Raw genomic sequence first — 17,362 nt, forward strand, 5'->3', positions numbered from 1 at the left:
TTGCTGATCATGTTCTCCTGATACTTTGTCAGTTTTCGGGATTCTTGATTTTCGCGATTTGAAGTTTGCAATTCTCGGAATACCAATTCTTGAAAATTTAGATAGTGTCACCTCTTTACCGATCCTGTTCTCCTGATACTTTGCTCTTGCTCATAGACATATAATAATGATTCAATGGCACGCTCCGTCTATATTTACCATGTCTATGCTCTCGCCTCACTTTTTAGCTCGAAGATAGCAGTCTAGTAATATATAGAAGTCTATGTTTTTTTTCTCCTATGTTCGGTCTTTCACGACAGCGTTCTGAAACTCATCGAAAAAAAAATTTCCGCCTTGATTGGTCATAATACATACATATTGCAATTTGCAGTCTGTCACCATCTGCCACTTTCAAAGGGGCTGGGAGTATTGTGTGTAACCTCGCCTATTAGCTTAAGATAGCTCACAAGTGTTCCGCTTAGAACAAATGATTATTTTCTAATCCGCCGCTGTCATGAAGCTCGGATGATATACACGCGTGTTGTCAATCGCTACGCTCGCCTAAATAAAATATAGCCGTTTGATACCGCACGTACCAGTTTTTTTTTTAAGGCTACGAAGATGGAGCAGATAAAGGTCCCCTTTACAGAGATAAAGGTATAAACTTCTGACTCGATATTTGTCACACTCTGTAATTTATCGATAACAAATTAACGATGATAAATATATTACGTTTATCTCAATTGTCTACGTACCGATGCGCGTTTCTCAGTAAATTATACGAAAGCTAAGTCGCAGAGTTGAAGGGAGCGTCTATCTGTGTTTTTCGCATGTAATATCTTTGTATAATACAAAATCTTCAAAGGGAACTGTATATCTTGCAGGTAGAGAACGTGAGGATGCTAGACAAGTATAGCAATAATCATTCCATCGGCACGCTCTACCTGACAGTGACGCATCTCATCTTTGTCGAAAGAAGCGGCAAAAAGAAGATATGGGTAAACCGTACCTATAGTAGAAATCATCCATTGTTGTGTTTGCGCGACGGGAGTAACGTAATATCATAATTACAGGTGTTATACACGCATATCGCTAATATAGAGAAACAGCCGTTGACGACCACAGGCTCGCCCTTGTATGTCAAGTGCAAGCATTTCTTCATCGTCACATTCGTCATCCCGAAGGAACGCGATTGCCACGAGATTTATCTCACGTTATTAAAATTGTCCTGTCCAGGTAACAAGCGGCCGCATTTATCTGTACACATAGCTTCTAAGAATTTTCTTTTAAATTGTGAATCTGTTACGGAATAGATTCTGAGCTAATTGTCGGCAGGATAAAAGTTCACAATTTTCATTGGGGTTTTATTTTAATACAGCTAGCGTAGAGGATTTGTATTGCTTCAATTATAAAGAGAGCAAAGATACGCTACCTCAGCATGCTGGGTGGAATTTCTTCAATGTACAAAGCGAATTTCAACGGCAAGGTGTCCCAAATGAGGAGTGGTCACTCTCATATTTAAATACCAATTACGAGGTAAGTATCCATAGTATTCGCATTTTGTATTCGCAATTTTCATCGTTAACTAAAATACTAATTCTTTCAGCTGTGCGATACTTATCCGAGGTACTTATATGTTCCTAGTGCGTGTACCAAAAACATTTTACTAGGCAGCGCAAAGTTCAGAAGCAGAGGCAGGCTACCAGTTTTAACGTATTTACACTCAAACAAAGTTCGTACAAAATAGTAAATTAAACCTGTCGTTTAAATGGAAATTTTCCAAGTAAGATAACTTTTTTTCAGGCTGCCATTTGCCGCTGCAGTCAACCACTCTCAGGATTTAGCGCAAGGTGTCCTGAAGACGAAGAAATGATGCATAATATATTATGTACGAATCCTAATTCGCGGTATATGTACGTTGTCGATACAAGGCCGCGGGTGAGTGGATACGATTAAAAATAATTCCTCTTCCGATTGAATATTTGATTTCAGCGGTACACAAATTTAAATATTTCAGCGATAGATGCTATACATATATAAAATAAATGATTCTACAGTTATTCCTAATAGATATATTCTGTTGGATTAGATTAACGCCTTCGCTAACAGAGCTGCGGGAAAAGGATATGAAAATGAAAACTTTTATGACAACATCAAATTTCACTTTTTCGGGATAGAAAACATTCATGTAATGAGAACGAGCTTAAATAAGCTCTTGGACTGTAAGTATAAAATGTTTCCCAAGTTTGTGCGAACGAGACATCAGATGTTTCCATACAATTGTTGAATTTCTTTTCTTATTTGAATTTAGTGCAGAGATCGACCTCCATGAGCGCATTTTTAAGCGGCCTAGAAAGCAGCGGTTGGTTAAAGCATATTCGCTCTATCCTGGAAACCGCCTGGTTCATCGCACGGGCAGTTTCGAACGGCGTGAGCGTGGTAGTGCATTGTAGCGATGGATGGGATCGCACCGCGCAAGTGTGTTCTCTGGCTGCATTAATGTTAGACCCATTTTACAGGACCATCCAAGGCTTTCAAGTAAATAATCCAACATCCGTTTGTCCAAGTTCTTACGTTGCTAATTATTTCATTAAATTTATATATATGTTCCACTTTATAAATATAATTTTAAAAAAATTTTTACAGGCTCTAATAGAAAAGGATTGGTTGTCGTTTGGTCATAAATTCAGCGACCGTTGTGGCTATGTCAGTAGCGACGGTAAAGAACTGGCGCCGATATTTACTCAGTTTATAGACGCGACGTACCAATTGCTACAGCAATATCCATACAAGTTTCAATTCAATGAATATTTTCTCTTGACGTTACACGATCACGTGCATAGTTGTCAATACGGCACATTCGTCGGGAATTCGGAAAAAGAGAGGCAAATGTTAAGGTACACTTTTACAACAATCTTTTCCTTTGTGATAAGTTCAGCATAAACGCAAAAAGTTACAATTCGTATGAATTGCCATTTCAGATTATCCGAACGAACGTATTCGTTGTGGGGCTATTTAGCGAATAATATGAATGAGTATATAAACTCAATCTACAGATGCAATCGTTACAATAACGAGGACACTGTTGACATTCTTCAACCTAAATTAGCACCTCAATCTATCGTGTAAGAAATATGTAGCTCTTACTATTAAAGAATTACGATTTATATTCGACATTAGGCCATACAGCATATAAACCGTATTGTTTTTACAGTCTTTGGAGAGGCTTGTACTTTAGATTTGAAAATGGAATACATCCTAGGGAAACGTGCGAAGACTTAATTCTAACGATTCACGATCACACAAGTTCCTTAGAGGATCATGTGAAGCTTCTGCTAAAAGTATGTATCATAATATGGACAGATAGTATAAGTAGATGTTTTAAATTATATTTTAAGGGAAAATCAATATTCATGGATCATATAACTGTATTCTGATATTCGGTTTCAATAGCGAGTCAATTCTGTGGGGCAACTTTTAAACACGAATAACGCGCAAAAAAAGGGAAAGCATAAATTTGACAATAAATTCATGAAGGATTCTTTGTCGGAGACTATAATAGAGAACACCGCAAATCACGACGAGAAGACAAGAGCTAAACTAAAAGCGATTCAATTGGAGAATGAATTGAAGACAGTCGCTTTAGAATGGAAGTTGTCGCGAAACATGGAAGAATGCGGATGCTCTACCACATTTGATGCTTTTAACAAAAAGGTACAATTGGCAATAGTATCCTTATTACTTGAAAACCGTTCGATTATTTTATCTACGACTACTTTGTGTTTCAGCATCATTGTTGGTCTTGCGGTGATGTGTTATGCACAAGGTGCATGGTGATGCACACAAAATTACCTGGGCATCTGTCGCAGCGTGCTGTACCCACATGCAAATCGTGCTATCAAAGTTTCGGCATATCTGCCACTAGTCCTTGAACGCGCTTTATTTAACACCAATTTATGCTTATAATCCACATAATTTGTACGCACGTCTTTTGCGGAAACGATGCAGAAGCGTAGCATACGTCAAGCAATATCATGTATTTTAGCTTTTCTATATTTCTTTAAATTTTATTCCATTCGTATAATTGATCAATACAAACAACGTAGTACCTGATTAAAAAGTATGTGTACGAATACGGACTTATTTTCTAACTTAAATAACTCATTAACACATTAAAGTTCGTGAAGATTACACTCAATTAATAATAACAAATCATTGACTGTCAACTACTATGGTACAGATGATAAATGCCGTTGCGTCTTATGTCAATGATTTTAAAAGCTACCTCGAGTTTATTATTCGGTATTTTTACAACTATTGGGAAAAATTGCACATGCACATACGTAAGTTAAACGAACACAAGTTGACTTTGCAATACCTTGAATTCTGTTCGCATTGCAATGAAATTGGATTCTGCCATAGTAGTTGAAGAGTATAGTAATCGTTAAATTGTATTAAATTGTTTTAAGTTACATCAGGCTGTAAATTATACATAACCTTGCATTCACATATATTACATTCATAGTTCTTTGATTTCTTTACTATCTCTTACTAATTTGTTCTGTTCTAATATTGAATGTACAAACCGAGTAAAACGCTGCAATATTTCACGATATTGTGGGTAAAAGAAAACCACGTCAATACTATATTATCAAGGCATATTGTTCAATGAAAAGAAAAACACTCCATTGTAAATTTCTGAATACAGATACACCATACATCACTCATTACACAAAAGCATATGTATAATCCGAGAAGTTTCTTCAAATATACTAATAAGACTTCATATACGATATCAAATGTCAATATTCTTAGACGAGTAATTAAATATCGATCACATTGCAGTGAATTTGCTAGTGACTGGCAACCCTACTATCCACAATGGCAAGTGTAATGTGGAATGTGACAGTATTACATAAATATCTTAACGCAGTAATATTCTTATTAAATTTTTTTATAATTATTCTTCTTCCTATTCTTTATTTGGTTTTCTTCGTCGTGGTCCTTCGCCACTGATCAATGGTGTATCCTGCAACGAACGTACGCGTGCTTTTACATAACCGAGGGTCATTTCATTTATAATAAAGAAAGAGCACCGCATAAATTGAAAAACCTGACGCACTCCATAAGTTATGATTCTCGCTGTGAAATAAATAATTAAAGTTTTCCACCAACCTTTTCAATTTCTATCACTTCCTCCGTTTCAGTCTCTTTCTCTGTATCTTCTATTTCTTCTATAATAGGTCTTTTTTCAACGTAATCAGGATCTAGAGATTGCTGATTTTCACTTTCTATCTCATTTTCACTCTCCTCATCGACCATCCCTGAAAGTGGCTTTTCATCCTCGTCTTTATCATCTAGTTTCTCCTGAGACGTCGAAAACAATATGAGAAATTAAATTTAGTTACTTTTACGTAGCTTGTATTTATATAATATTATTAACAATAAGCAAGTAGCGTTGCATGCTGGATAATGGCATGTACTCTGCTAACAAAGGAACTAATGTCATCAAATGTTCGCTTTAAAATTTCTAAAGATAAGCTACTGCCTCAGCATGAATTATTTTACTTTGACCAGATATTATACCTCGGTAACGCAGCAATAATACAGTATCAATACTATCATTACTGCAATTAACAATACGGATATTCCCCACAGCCATAGATGGTCAATAGCAAGGTATGCTGCGATCCGACTCCATATACCCAACTGTATCAAATAATCAAAACAATCTATATTATAAGCATACATGGTGATTTTTAATTACGTGCTAATTTACGTATTATAATTATTTAAAGTCTATTATGCATGTAAAGTATACAAATTCTAGCATCGAAATGAAGCCATTAATGAGCAGGTCTTTCCATTACCGAGGAGCAAGTGAGGATTATAATTGGAAATTAACATTAGTATTATAGCTTAATAAAAGATCTAAGAATAAACACTACACAAAAATACAATATTTATAATATACAATGTTAGCGCGTTTGCACACGTAAATTAATGTAATTTAATATTGCCAAGCGAGTACTTTCAATATTTTGCTCGATTTTTATCTTTCATATCTACGCGAATGTTGTACCTCCTCACAAGCTCGTTTGCACAGATACCAGATGTAAGCTACAACTGGTATCGCGCAATACAAGAAATACAATGCCCACCATCCTGGTTTGTAATTCATCGCCTTCATCATTCGACCCCACAAAGAATCCTGTACATTGTAACTTGCATACTAAAGAATTGCCTAGCTTTGAAAGTGAATCTTCAAACTTGCCGATTGATTCGCACATGTATATACTTATGTTATTTTCATGTAATATAATTTCACGTACGTACACGGTTCAATCGCAAAAATTTATTGTACAACCACAAGGCATTTAAGAAGAAAACATCGTTAGACTGCGGATGAGAAGATACTCACGTTCTCCTTAGCAATTTTAACACGTCGAATCTCAAAAGTATCATCCGCCCATTTCTTCGCAATTGCCTCATCATCCGTTACAAGTATATTGTCGAAATATATGTCGGGAGACATCGACCACAGTTCAAAACCAACGGCGCTCTGAAACATTTTCGCACGTCAAGTATCGTATCTACAATGACGCTTGCAGGAGACTCTCCGTTCTTTACATACAATGGGCAACATCCGGAACGGATGTTCATCGTTGAAGAAATCAGGATTGTGTATAAGTCTAGGCTTCCATTTTCCCTTGTAGTTAGGATTGTTGACGAGCGGCGCCAGCCACTTCCCTTTGTACCGCGGATTCTTCTTCATTTTCTGCTTGTACGGCCCGCAACCAGGAACGTCCGCGCATTTCGGATTCGGTACATCCGGGGCCTCCCATTCGCCGTCCATCTCGACGTCCCAGTCGTCGGGCTTGATCGAATCCGGATTCGGTATCATGGGCGGCTCGTCCTCGAGCCATCCCTCCGGCATAACGTCTTCCTCGTCGACTATCTGTGCCGGAGCGTCCTCGTCCCAGTCGTCGGGCTTCTCTGCCAGCGGATCGGGAATCTTCTCTCGGTCGTCCCAATCCTCGGGCTGTTTGTCGTCGGGGTCCTCTATCTCCAGAGGCGGATTCACAGGCGGAGCAAAATCGTCCAGTAACGAGCCCGCGTTGTGGAATTTGTTGTCTACTCTGATCTCGTACATATTGTCAGGCCGTACGATCAGAGTGTACAAATGCGGATTCTTATCTTTGAAATAATCTTCCAGACGGTCCTTCGATTTCTTACAGTGTTTCTCCGTGATTGTACCGTTCAAGGGATTTTTATGTCGAAATATAAAATGGAGCTGAAGATGAAGAAGGTCAGTAAGTACGATACGCCCAGCCTGTGGCATATCGACTCATCTCTTTCGCAAGGTCGTATTTTACCTTGCGAGAGAAATCAGTCGATGTCGGTACATCGCGATGAAACAAAGCGCGTCTACCTTGTGATCATTGCCGCACTTATCAGGCCCAAACATTATCGTGTATGGTGTTTTATCTTGAAATTGTTTCAAGTCCCCATGTTTATCGTCTAACGTGAGCAACTTAAGATAGGCACCGCCACACTCCTGCCCGTCTTGGAAATTAACCTCGTACTGTACAACCAAGGGCTTGTCTTCGAAGTAAAATGGCTTAGTTAATAAGGTAGACACGGCAGCATGTCTGGCTTTGCTCTTAAGCACTAATCCTAGATCCCCGTCCTCGCCATGCTTCTTAGGTTCCTCGATGGACCAGATTCCTAACGAATAACAAAAAGCTAGACCAACAGGCATTCCCACGCTCTCGCTATGGGTCGGGCGAGGCTGAAGAAAGGGCCGGGCGTGTGCAACGCGTCAAGAATACAAGAATACCAAAGAGAGCTTTGACGGCTAAAATATATAAAGACTGACCAAGGGGAAGAGCGAGTGAGATGGAAGGATGGGGTAGCTGAGGATGCAAGAACTCCACATAAAGAACTGGAGGAGACATGTTGAAGACCGCGATGGATGCTTCAGGAGGCCGTGGCTCGTGCCCGAGCTGTAGTGCCACTAAAGAACAAGTGTGTAGCTGGAAGTTTGAGAGTGAGACAGCTTCATTCTCTCAGGGCCTGAGCAGAATGGCTGTTTCATACTCTTAAGGCAGCCTTAAGACAGTGTTTAACGTTTTAAGCCTTTGTCCTGAGGTAATGCACAATAACTGCCTTATGCCTCAAGAGTACAAGACAGCCATTCTGCTCAGGCCCTCACTCTCAACCTTCTGGCTTCACTCTGCAGAACGGAACGCTCGGTTCGCGTACACGTGTCGTCGGCTTTACCGAACTCTATGCGGAGTCCAATGGGAAAACGAACATATTGAAAAAAAATGTGCCATTAACCATCATATTTAGCGATATCCTCGTCGATCTCGTCCTTCTTCGCTTCCGACAACACCCACGAATTCCTAAATATCTCCTCGCTGTCGAAGTGCTCCGCTAGGTGAGCGGGGCCGGAAGGCGCCGGACTTTTGTAAGTCGGCTTCTGTACTGCATCACTGACACCGCCGTCGCTTCTCTCGTCCGCATTTAATATGTTACAACACGCACTCAGGCAAACCAGCACGACGCACGCTACGATTCTTGCCATTTCATATTCCTGAAAAAGAAAAAAAAAAGAGGAGCAAGCGATGAAAACACCGCGCCTACGCTTTAATCCACTTAATTCACTTAAGCGCGCGCCTACTGCGACGCGAGGCACGCGCCGCGAGATAAAACTAACGAGGAGACGGAAGATTCGAAAGAATAATTTCGTGCGAGGCGATCGAAATCACGTTTGCGAAATCGACTCACTCGAGAGAGAGAGACGAGAGAGACGAGAGCCAGTCATGCGAAACTTAACCTCGAACTTGCATCGCGCATACACACACGCACACTCGCGCCGCGTGGCCATGGGGGATGACGACGCGTAAATCCTACACGAATCTCTCGATTAAATTGGCCCGTGCGCGTATATAAAATTCCGCGTGCAGAGAGAGAAAAAATCGCCCCCGTCGTCTTACCGATTTTACGAGAGGAAGTCAAATTCAGCGAATCCTCGGGCGATCGGCACGGCGTGTAACGGCGAGACCGGGATACGTGTTATTCAATTATTTAATAATGATAATTCGATCTGTCCACGTAGAGCAGCCCCGCGACGCGTTCCAGGAAGGGGCGACGCGCCTCCGGAAGTTGCCGGCGAGATCGCGTTAATTGGGGCAGTGGCCCCGGCCGAGGTGCTCGATCGCCGCTCCACGACAACCTCACGTCCACGCGTGTCCACCCACGACGACGGGAGCCCAGGCGCCCAACGGTAACGGCAGAGCTCTCTCTCGTCGGCGACACACAGCGACACACACGCCAGGCCCCGAGCGATAGGTCCGCTGCATCTGCACGGTTTTGCACCTCGAGCGCAGCTGCGCAAAATAGTATCGTGTGCCGCTGACTTTAAACATAAGAACTTAAGCCAACGGCACACGATGCTATTTTTCCTACTGGATTCCTTACGAGAGCCAATCAGTATTTAGCTTTGAGTCACCTGATCGAAAACTCTGCATCCCGATTGGCTCTCGTAAGCAAACCAGTAGGAAAAACCGTATCGTGTGCCGTTGGCTTTACTGTGAATGAGCCTTAATGTGCACTAGTGCAAACAATTCACTGTCGGCATAGCCGAAAGGATTATATATATTTTAACGGCGCTTTTATCGACAAAAGAAGATTCAGGATATAGGCCTTGCTCGTGTTGCTTGAAATTCCAAAAAATTTCTGCACTTTAAAATGCAGCATAAATTTAAAATGCAACTGGACGTTGAAGAGAGAGAGAAAAGAAACAAAGATTTCAAGTGCAACAAGTGCGAGCAACACGAACACAGACCTCGAGTGATGGGGGGGGGGGGGAGGGAGGGGAGTCGGCCGTCTAGGTATTCGCGCGTCGTGGCGCAAAGCGCACGCTGGAGCGTTGACAGTCGCGCGCCCAAAACAATCGAACGCCCGGGTATTCGCCATCGTGACGCAGCACGTTCAATCGCTCTTACATGTCGAAAGTAACATACTTGTTTGACAAAGAGAAAAAAAAGATATATATATTTTCTTTACAAACATTAATCCCTATCAATCGTTCGATTATACCAATTGCATTCCCCGTCCCTCGCGCGTAAACGTTAAACTTAATAAATGCGGTGCCTCCAGCGCTCTGCACAGTCGGCGTTCACTCGGTCTTCAAGGGCGGCGCAAAATACCTCGTGACCGTCCTCACGATCATGACGGCGCTGAAAACAATCGTCCCGACATTAGCGAGGGCTCGGCGTGTATTCGCGCGTCGACTCGACACCGAGATACCTAAGGACGGCGATCGCTCCGGCCGGCATGATCTTGCCGCTGTTGTAAAAACGGTAGCCCATCAGGCCGCCGAGGGCCGTGCTGGTGCCCAGGAAGACCGCGACGTTGGTCGGATCCTGGGAGGTCTGATATGCGCCGTAGCCGAGGACCGAGCCGAAGAGGAGACCCGCGGCCAGCGAGGGGATGGAATCTGAAAAGTCACGGGAGAATCGTTAGGGCACGAGCGGACAGGCCCGTGCAGGTGCCCGCGCGATTCCGTGGCGAGACGCAAATCGATGCCCGGAAGTGCGACGCACAAGAAGCTGCCGCATCGCGAGGCGACGTCGCGCGTCTACGACGATTCCTCGTGCGTTGACCTCCGACCCCGACTCAAGTCTCACGACAGAACCGTAAACGGTTGCGACGATCTTTCCGCACGGGCCCTTTGGAGGCCGCGAGACGGCGAGAGCCGAGGGCTCGAATCGGAGCCTCGCTCGTCGCTCGAACTCACTCGATTTCACGTAACCTAACACCCCGCCGCCGGCCACCGCGGCGGCGTACGCGAACGCGGCGAAGTCGATCGGCATTTCTGCTACGAGAACGCGATAGAGCGGGAGGAAACAAAAACGTATCGCCCCGAGTGTGCCGTGTGACGTCTGTTTATGTAATGTAATCGCCGAGATATCAATTCACTTCCGTATCGCCGCGAGCACGCAGCAGACCGCGCTTACGCAGGCTGGCAAACTCCTGAGAGAGGCTTTCCCCTGCCTCTCCGTCCCGCCTCTCGGGCTATTAGCGAGAACGCGGGCGATAGATCGCGATAAATAGCGTCCCTGTAATCATATATCACGCAGGACGGCGATAATTTGTAATGCACGGCGAGCGATCCGTGACAGCGCGTTATTTCTCGCGCGGATCGTCCGCGGTGCCGCCACCTGCCGCCGCCGTCGACCAATCGCCGATCCCTCTGGCGCGATCCTGTCCGCGTTAAGTCCGATTTTGAATTATGCGCACGTGCGTTAACGATAACGAGATTACAGGCCTGCCCGTTCGGGCGAACATTGCATAACGCGCGAGTTTCGCGAGATCTGTGCCCGCTTCCTTCGCGAATGCTTCCCCGTGTTGTTATGCAAATTATGCAAATTGAGAAACGTGTTTACGCGAGGCAACAAAAGCGCGCGATTTTGCGAAAATAGACGCGCGGCCAGACACGTTCGCGGAAACGCGGCGGAAGGAAAAGCCAGTAAACGCCGGCCTTAAGTTACGTAACAGTCGATACTATAATTTCCCACTCAACGATATAAAATGCGATGTAGCACCTGTTGGACACGACAGCTACATTGTTGATGTTATGTAACCTAATTCGTGTTTACTGGGAACGGAGTAGTTTTGCCTCTTTTTACTTTTGTACGATTTTCATTTAGATCCGGTTGCACCAGCGTTGTTTAACTTTAGCTTAATTCGTTCTCCGTCTCTTCCCAACTGTTACTTTAGAAAGAGACAAACGTGAATTAAACCGAGATTAAAGTTAAGCGATGTTTGGTGAAACCGAGCCTTAAGTCCGATTTCACCAAACGTTGTTTAACTTTAAACTTACCTTCATTCTGCCTCTTTCCAACTGATGCTTCAGAAAGAGACAAACGTGAATTAAACCAAGACAAAGTTAAGCGACGCCTAAGGCCCGACTTCACCAACGTTGTTTAACTTCAAGCTTAGCTTAATTCGTTCTCAGTCTCTTTCCAACCGATGCTTTAGAAAGAGACAAACGTGAATTAAACCGAGATTAAAGTTCATTTTCCCCGTCCTCTGACAACCGCAGTTATCTCTCGCGCGAAAATTCGACGGGAAAAGTCCGCTTTATCGCGTTGGAACGTATGCAGAGTATATCGATTGGAGTTTCTGAAAACCTGAAATGCCTCCAGCGATTAGCGAGGAATGACTCGTCGATCGATGACGATTCGACGAATCATCTCTCACTGGGTCGTAAAAATTGACGTTCGAACTTTAAATCGCGCACTGCAACAGAGTTTTCGTGGGGCTAACCGAGGTTTCCTCGAGCCCGTAATTCAGCAACGATCATGTTCTCCCAATTACCAAGAGTTCGTCGAAGAGCGAACCACCGAGCTGGCGATGCAGATTCGCGCGAGATTCCTTCCCGGACAGCGCGCCGAGTCCAAGAAGAATTCGATTTCCCCAATTCCAAATTATAGGAAATTCTCTTTCCATCTCACTTCTCCGTCCGGAGGACGTTCTTCGAAAAGAATTCGCTTTTACGTCACCGCTGTTTTCGCTCGGATACAGGAGGAAAATTCCTGTTACGCTTGACAAGAATTCGCACCGGAAATTCTTGCGGAATTCATTTTGAATCGACTACGCAAAATCGTAAAGAATATCAGAACAGTGAATCCCGTTTGACCTCGTAACGATCGAGAAATGTCCGCTCGAGGGAAACCTGGAAAACCGAGGGTCAATTCTGTATCTTGCGACGCAGTGAAAATGCTAAAGGCGAGCGACTTGGCCTCTAAGAGAACAGTTGACAGGCGACAGGGCTATTCACTTTTAGCATTTTCACTGTAGCGTAACGTGCAGAACTGACACCCGGGAATTGGGAAATGTATCGCAATCGGGGGGAAGGAGGGGGGGAAAAAGAGACCATCAGCGTCTCGCGTCGACGACGAGGCACTCGAATTCGAATCCCCCGTCGGCTTCGCCGGGGAGAAGCCGTTACACTTTTTTTCTGCCGGGCGAACTGAAGAGTCACGATCGATGACATCACTTGAGCGTCGATATGAGCGTATAAATACCACGCGGTATTCCCCGACAGGCCGGATTCGCCGTGGGTAGCTCGCGTCGCTCGCTCGACATGCTCTCGCACAGCCTGCTCGTCAACACCGGGAACGTACTCTCCCTGAGCGAGGCGAGGCAGAAGGCCAGTCAGAATTCTACGGATGAGGTCAGTTGACGGTTTCGTTGCGTAACGTCCGCGCTCCCCGCGGCCACCGCCAGCGCGGGGCGTCCGTCGAGCGATTTATCGCTCTCCCTTTCTCTCTCTCTCTCTCACTCGGGGCCGAGGTTATGTCGCGCCCCCGTCGTCGTCGTCGCCGCCGCCTCTCACACTCGTCGATCTGATTCCAGCTGATCGAGACGCTCAAGATCATCCTGAATGACGAACAAAGCAAGGGGGATGACACGACAGTTGTACGTATACCGGTTTTCGGCTGTTTCCGGCGAGCGTGTTTCTCCGAACGCGACGTTGACCACCTCTTTTTTTTTCTATCTTTCTGCCGCTCACGGTTGTAGATCAATGGAAAGAAGGACACGAGTCTGCAGGACGTGGATAGGAAAGACCTGAAGATCACGGTCAAAGTGTTCATCCCGTCGCCCGACGTCGACTCGTTGAAGGAGGCGTTGGATCAAGGTACGTCAGCCGTCGCGACGTGTCCCTTTTTGCTCGTCGTCCCTAACGCGCCTTAACGTCTCGCAGCATTCGAGGCGCTATGCACGGACACCATAGAGTCCCTGGTGATAGCTTACAAGAGCGCCGAGGAGCCGGAGTTCGTGCTGTCGTCGTTGAAAAAGATCTGGTCCGTGGTGGAAGAGTACGTCAAGGCTGACAAGTTATGCAGCGTCGGGCTGAGCGACATCAACACAAACACCTTCATCGAGCTGTTCCAGTGGGCCGGCGTAAGGATGAGTTGCGCGAAAAGCGTCTCCCCGCGACGCGTTCTCGCCCGCACGTCTCATCGCGACGTTCCCTTGTTTCCCAGGTGAAGCCGAACATCGTGCAGATCAATTTGGCCACGTGCTGCGTGGTGCCGCCGGCCCTGCAGGAGTTCACTAAGGAGCATGACATTCAACTGCTGACCCACAGCGATCCCAGTCGTGGGTATTTTTGGTTTTCGCCTAGAACAATCGACGAGCGGGAGCGTAAACGTTGATTCTATCGTCTATTTGCAGAAATTCTCCCTCAAGAAGTGCTAGAGAACATATTTGGCTCGCCCGTCTGTTTGCACTGGCTGATAAGATACCAGATCCATCTCAAATGCCGTGGAATTTTATCGGCGAAAGGATACCTGCTGCGCATTAATAAGTCGAACGTCAAACCTTAACGCCGACGTCGTTAAGGTCGACTCACCAATTGTTGCCACGGTTCGACGCGCCGCATGTCTCACGTATTGTATTATCGGCACGCTTTTACACGGAAAACTCGTTACTTAATTTTTGTGATCGCAAGCATTTCCGATGTTTTATTGTATATAAATGAATATGTATAGGCTTCTGTAGCGTAGCGTCGCGTTAAGCGACTTATTCTTACCCGGTGAACGCCAACTGACAGTTCCGTAACGTCAATATTTACCTTCCAACTCAACAATGTAAATGTTGCTGCACGGTCTCGCGAGCCCGAGGTTCTAGCTACGCTTACACTTGCCGTGAGACACTACAGTGTCTCGTGATAGCGTGTATTGTACAACATACATAACGGTTGTGAGTAGAAAGTTATAATATTGTTGCTACGCAATTGTTGGCGTTTACTGGGTATCGATTAGCTCTTGTGAGTTTTTGTATAAATTTGATATAACTTTTTATAGCATGATGTAGGTAGACGCGCATTTTTCTCTTCTTTTTTATTCAGTTTCTTAACGACCACTTCAGTAGTTTACCGTTGTAAACCATTCGAAGAATAAAGTATTGCAATTTATCGAGAGAAAAGGCGAGTGAGCGTTGAAGTGAAAATCGCGGTACTTTACCCTAAACTACCGGAGGGAAACTTTTCTTTTTTTTTTTGCGTGTCACGCCATTGCCTCGTTCTCGAGGTTTATTTCGTTCCACGTGCGGACCATGCGATAGTTTTATCGTCCTCGAGCGGCTCGTAGCCCTCGCTTAGCGGTAGCCGATCGGGAGTCCGGCGAACGGTGGTGACACCGAGAGGCAGATCCTTCCTTTTGTGCATATACGCGCGCACGTGTATGCGTGTTCCCGACGTTGTCGTCGTCGTCGGTCGGCCCCGATATATGCGCTTCGTTTTTTCCCTTTGCCACTACCGCCTTGTGCTCTCCGCTGCCTTCTCGGATCTTTTCCCTTATCCGCTCGTTCTGCTATTCCGCTCTTCCCGTCCCGTTCCCCGCGCCCGGAGGTCTCTTTTGCGTTAAGCCGCCACCGCGTGGCGCACACATTGCGGGGACGGCAACGCGAAGCGAAAGGACGGGACCTACAGAGGACCGCAAGGATAACGTAAACGCCGTCCCCCTCTCTCTCTCTCCTATCCTGGGTATCCTGGCGGGTTTCAGCGGACGAAACGCGAGGAGGAGAAAAGCCTCGGGAGTTTTCGAAGGAGGGAGCGAGTGAAATCGAACGTTAATACCGAAATGTCGTTCGCGACCACCTTGACGAACCTTCGTCCACGATGGAGGATAAACGACCGGGGTCGACTCGGGGTGAGACATATGCCGGTTATCGCGAAATAATCGCTGACGTCGCGCGCGATCAAGCCGGGGGAACGGAGGGGCGGGAAGAGATCTATTTAGCGAGATCCGCCACTGCCTTTTCCGCTCCCTCTTTCGTCCTTGTCGCGCGAGCCCTTCGCCGGCGCGCGGCGCACACCGCGTCCGTCATCCCACCCTTTGCGCCCCTCGTTCCGCACGCTCTCGGCGGCGACTCCCTTCCTCCCTCCCTCCCCCCCCCTCCTCTCTCTCTCTCTCTCTCTCTCTCTTTCTCGTTTTCTCTGTTTCATTCTCACAGCCGCCGCGTCGAGAAGCGGAGTATGCGAACCCCGCGATACTATGTTATGCCTGCGGATCGCGGGTCTGACATACTTTGTATGTTAATGCCACATAATGTCGGTTTTGTTCCTCTTTTCAGCGTTTATTTGCTCGACTTCGCCTCCCGGTCGCCTCCGATCGCTTTTGTCGCGAACGGTGCGTGCGTTCCCCTCCCGCCCCCGCGGATATCGCGGCCTCGTCCGATCCCGGAGGAGAGACGTTTGCGAGTGACGGCGTCCCTTCGTGCCGAGCGCGGCGAGAGATCCGTTTTCGGAGGAGTCGCGTATCCCGAAATCGCGCGGGAGAGCCAAGCTACCCCGACGGCGCTGGTGACGTTGTCGTCAAAATGGTCTTTCCGATAAACGTGATACGCGTTTATTTGTACGAGGTCACGCAGCGGCGATTGCCTCGAACGTGGAGACCACGATACAACGTGCAACGTTGCCCGTAAACGGCTGCCGAGTAGGAAATTATAGTAGTATTGACGTGACGTCAAGCCCGTATCGGACTACGGACTGAGATTGAGATTAGATTGGAATTGGATCAATTAAAGTAAAAGTTACTAAACTTGAAATTAGTCTGTGATTGGTCAAATTTCAATCACGGGTTTTCGTATGTGCAGGCTATCGAATTCGCTATAAGAGAGCGCACTCCAATGAAATCGACGAATTTTACGACTGTCGCGAGGCGGCTTTTTCTGCTGAACGCGCGGCCGTTCAACGTGGCTTTCATTTCACGTGATGCGCGCCACGTAACGTGGACCCCGCGATGCCACGTTGACGGATGATGCAACCGCGATCGCGTGGCGCGCCTCGGAGGAAAATGAGGGCGGGCTCTCCGCGGGGATCGGGGGAGGACACACCGGCGAGGGAGGGTCGGGGAAAGCTCGGAGCCGTTTGTTGCTGTTATCGCGCCCGGGCCCCTTCCGAGAAGCGGCCGTCGCCTCGCCGTTAATACGCGAGGAATGGGACGGGGGGAACCGAGGAAGCATCGAAAACAAATTATCGGCGGGACGCGTCGTGAAGCCGCGTATCGATAGTAAATTAGCGTCGACGAGGCCCCGCGGGCCTAGGAACAAACAACTGGCGTAATTAATGAAGCTGTTGAGGTGTCCGCGGGATATGATTAACGAGACGACGGTGACGTAACATAAGTTACGTGTGGCATCGCGGAACGACGGCGGGTTAAAGGGACGGGCGGGGAGGAAGAAAGGGGGAGCGAGAGAGAGAGAGAGAGAGAGAGAGAGAGAGAGGAGGGGAGCGGCGGCAGGCAAGCGGCAACGTCGGCGAAGTAGGCGGAGATGACGCAAAAGGAAAAGGCACCCTCGC

General features: G+C 46.3%; 4 protein-coding genes across 6 annotated transcripts; 2 read left to right on the top strand and 2 right to left on the bottom strand.

Annotated features, from left to right (window-relative positions):
• Nucleotides 1-324: 324 nt before the first annotated feature.
• Nucleotides 325-4,774, top strand: LOC105563981 (myotubularin-related protein 6). Its single transcript, XM_012016022.1, has 13 exons — nt 325-636; nt 864-977; nt 1,053-1,215; nt 1,358-1,515; nt 1,586-1,711; nt 1,783-1,917; nt 2,069-2,201; nt 2,291-2,517; nt 2,626-2,876; nt 2,961-3,104; nt 3,194-3,320; nt 3,433-3,693; nt 3,768-4,774. The coding sequence occupies exons 1-13, from the start codon at nt 601-603 to the stop codon at nt 3,909-3,911; spliced, it is 2,019 nt and encodes a 672-aa protein (XP_011871412.1). The 5' UTR covers nt 325-600; the 3' UTR covers nt 3,912-4,774.
• LOC105563980 (calnexin) lies at nt 4,032-9,320 on the bottom strand. Of its 3 annotated transcripts, none has more exons than XM_012016019.1 (8): nt 8,982-9,320; nt 8,323-8,578; nt 7,412-7,707; nt 6,614-7,273; nt 6,401-6,541; nt 6,062-6,190; nt 5,155-5,346; nt 4,032-5,008 (listed from the first exon to the last, which is right to left on the bottom strand). In XM_012016019.1, exons 2-8 carry the CDS (start codon nt 8,567-8,569, stop codon nt 4,952-4,954), a joined length of 1,722 nt encoding a protein of 573 aa, XP_011871409.1. In that variant the 5' UTR covers nt 8,570-8,578; nt 8,982-9,320; the 3' UTR covers nt 4,032-4,951. The 3 variants fall into 3 exon arrangements, with proteins under 3 accessions (XP_011871409.1, XP_011871411.1, XP_011871410.1); XM_012016021.1 differs by lacking the exon at nt 6,062-6,190 and adding an exon at nt 5,566-5,688 and having other exon boundaries at nt 8,982-9,316; XM_012016020.1 differs by lacking the exon at nt 8,982-9,320 and adding an exon at nt 8,773-8,916.
• A 693-nt stretch (nt 9,321-10,013) lies between these two features.
• On the bottom strand, nt 10,014-11,130 carry LOC105563982 (transmembrane protein 14C). The gene is made up of 3 exons (XM_012016023.1): nt 10,787-11,130; nt 10,297-10,486; nt 10,014-10,226 (listed from the first exon to the last, which is right to left on the bottom strand). The coding sequence occupies exons 1-3, from the start codon at nt 10,860-10,862 to the stop codon at nt 10,166-10,168; spliced, it is 327 nt and encodes a 108-aa protein (XP_011871413.1). The 5' UTR covers nt 10,863-11,130; the 3' UTR covers nt 10,014-10,165.
• A 1,944-nt stretch (nt 11,131-13,074) lies between these two features.
• LOC105563983 (glutamate--cysteine ligase regulatory subunit) lies at nt 13,075-14,985 on the top strand. Its single transcript, XM_012016024.1, has 6 exons — nt 13,075-13,228; nt 13,411-13,473; nt 13,576-13,693; nt 13,760-13,959; nt 14,043-14,157; nt 14,233-14,985. Exons 1-6 carry the CDS (start codon nt 13,139-13,141, stop codon nt 14,382-14,384), a joined length of 738 nt encoding a protein of 245 aa, XP_011871414.1. The 5' UTR covers nt 13,075-13,138; the 3' UTR covers nt 14,385-14,985.
• Nucleotides 14,986-17,362: the final 2,377 nt, after the last annotated feature.

The sequence above is a fragment of the Vollenhovia emeryi genome, unplaced genomic scaffold, assembly GCF_000949405.1.
Source record: "Vollenhovia emeryi isolate VEMERY1.0 unplaced genomic scaffold, V.emery_V1.0 DF939169.1, whole genome shotgun sequence".
Taxonomy (NCBI): Eukaryota; Metazoa; Arthropoda; class Insecta; order Hymenoptera; family Formicidae; genus Vollenhovia; species Vollenhovia emeryi.

Coding starts and splice junctions, on each gene's coding strand:
- LOC105563981 (XM_012016022.1), top strand. CDS start 601: ATGGAGCAGATAAAGGTCCCCTTTACAGAGATAAAG. Junction 637..863: donor TCCCCTTTACAGAGATAAAG/GTATAAACTTCT, acceptor TATATCTTGCAG/GTAGAGAACGTGAGGATGCT. Junction 2,518..2,625: donor GGACCATCCAAGGCTTTCAA/GTAAATAATCCA, acceptor AAATTTTTACAG/GCTCTAATAGAAAAGGATTG.
- LOC105563983 (XM_012016024.1), top strand. CDS start 13,139: ATGCTCTCGCACAGCCTGCTCGTCAACACCGGGAACGTACTCTCCCTG. Junction 13,474..13,575: donor AGGGGGATGACACGACAGTT/GTACGTATACCG, acceptor TCACGGTTGTAG/ATCAATGGAAAGAAGGACAC. Junction 14,158..14,232: donor GACCCACAGCGATCCCAGTC/GTGGGTATTTTT, acceptor GTCTATTTGCAG/AAATTCTCCCTCAAGAAGTG.
- LOC105563980 (XM_012016019.1), bottom strand. CDS start 8,569: ATGGCAAGAATCGTAGCGTGCGTCGTGCTGGTTTGCCTGAGTGCGTGT. Junction 6,191..6,400: donor TTAAAATTGCTAAGGAGAAC/GTGAGTATCTTC, acceptor TACAATGTACAG/GATTCTTTGTGGGGTCGAAT. Junction 5,347..6,061: donor GCAAACGAGCTTGTGAGGAG/GTACAACATTCG, acceptor TCGACGTCTCAG/GAGAAACTAGATGATAAAGA.
- LOC105563982 (XM_012016023.1), bottom strand. CDS start 10,862: ATGCCGATCGACTTCGCCGCGTTCGCGTACGCCGCCGCGGTGGCCGGC. Junction 10,487..10,786: donor GTTAGGTTACGTGAAATCGA/GTGAGTTCGAGC, acceptor GTGACTTTTCAG/ATTCCATCCCCTCGCTGGCC. Junction 10,227..10,296: donor GGAGCGATCGCCGTCCTTAG/GTATCTCGGTGT, acceptor GATTGTTTTCAG/CGCCGTCATGATCGTGAGGA.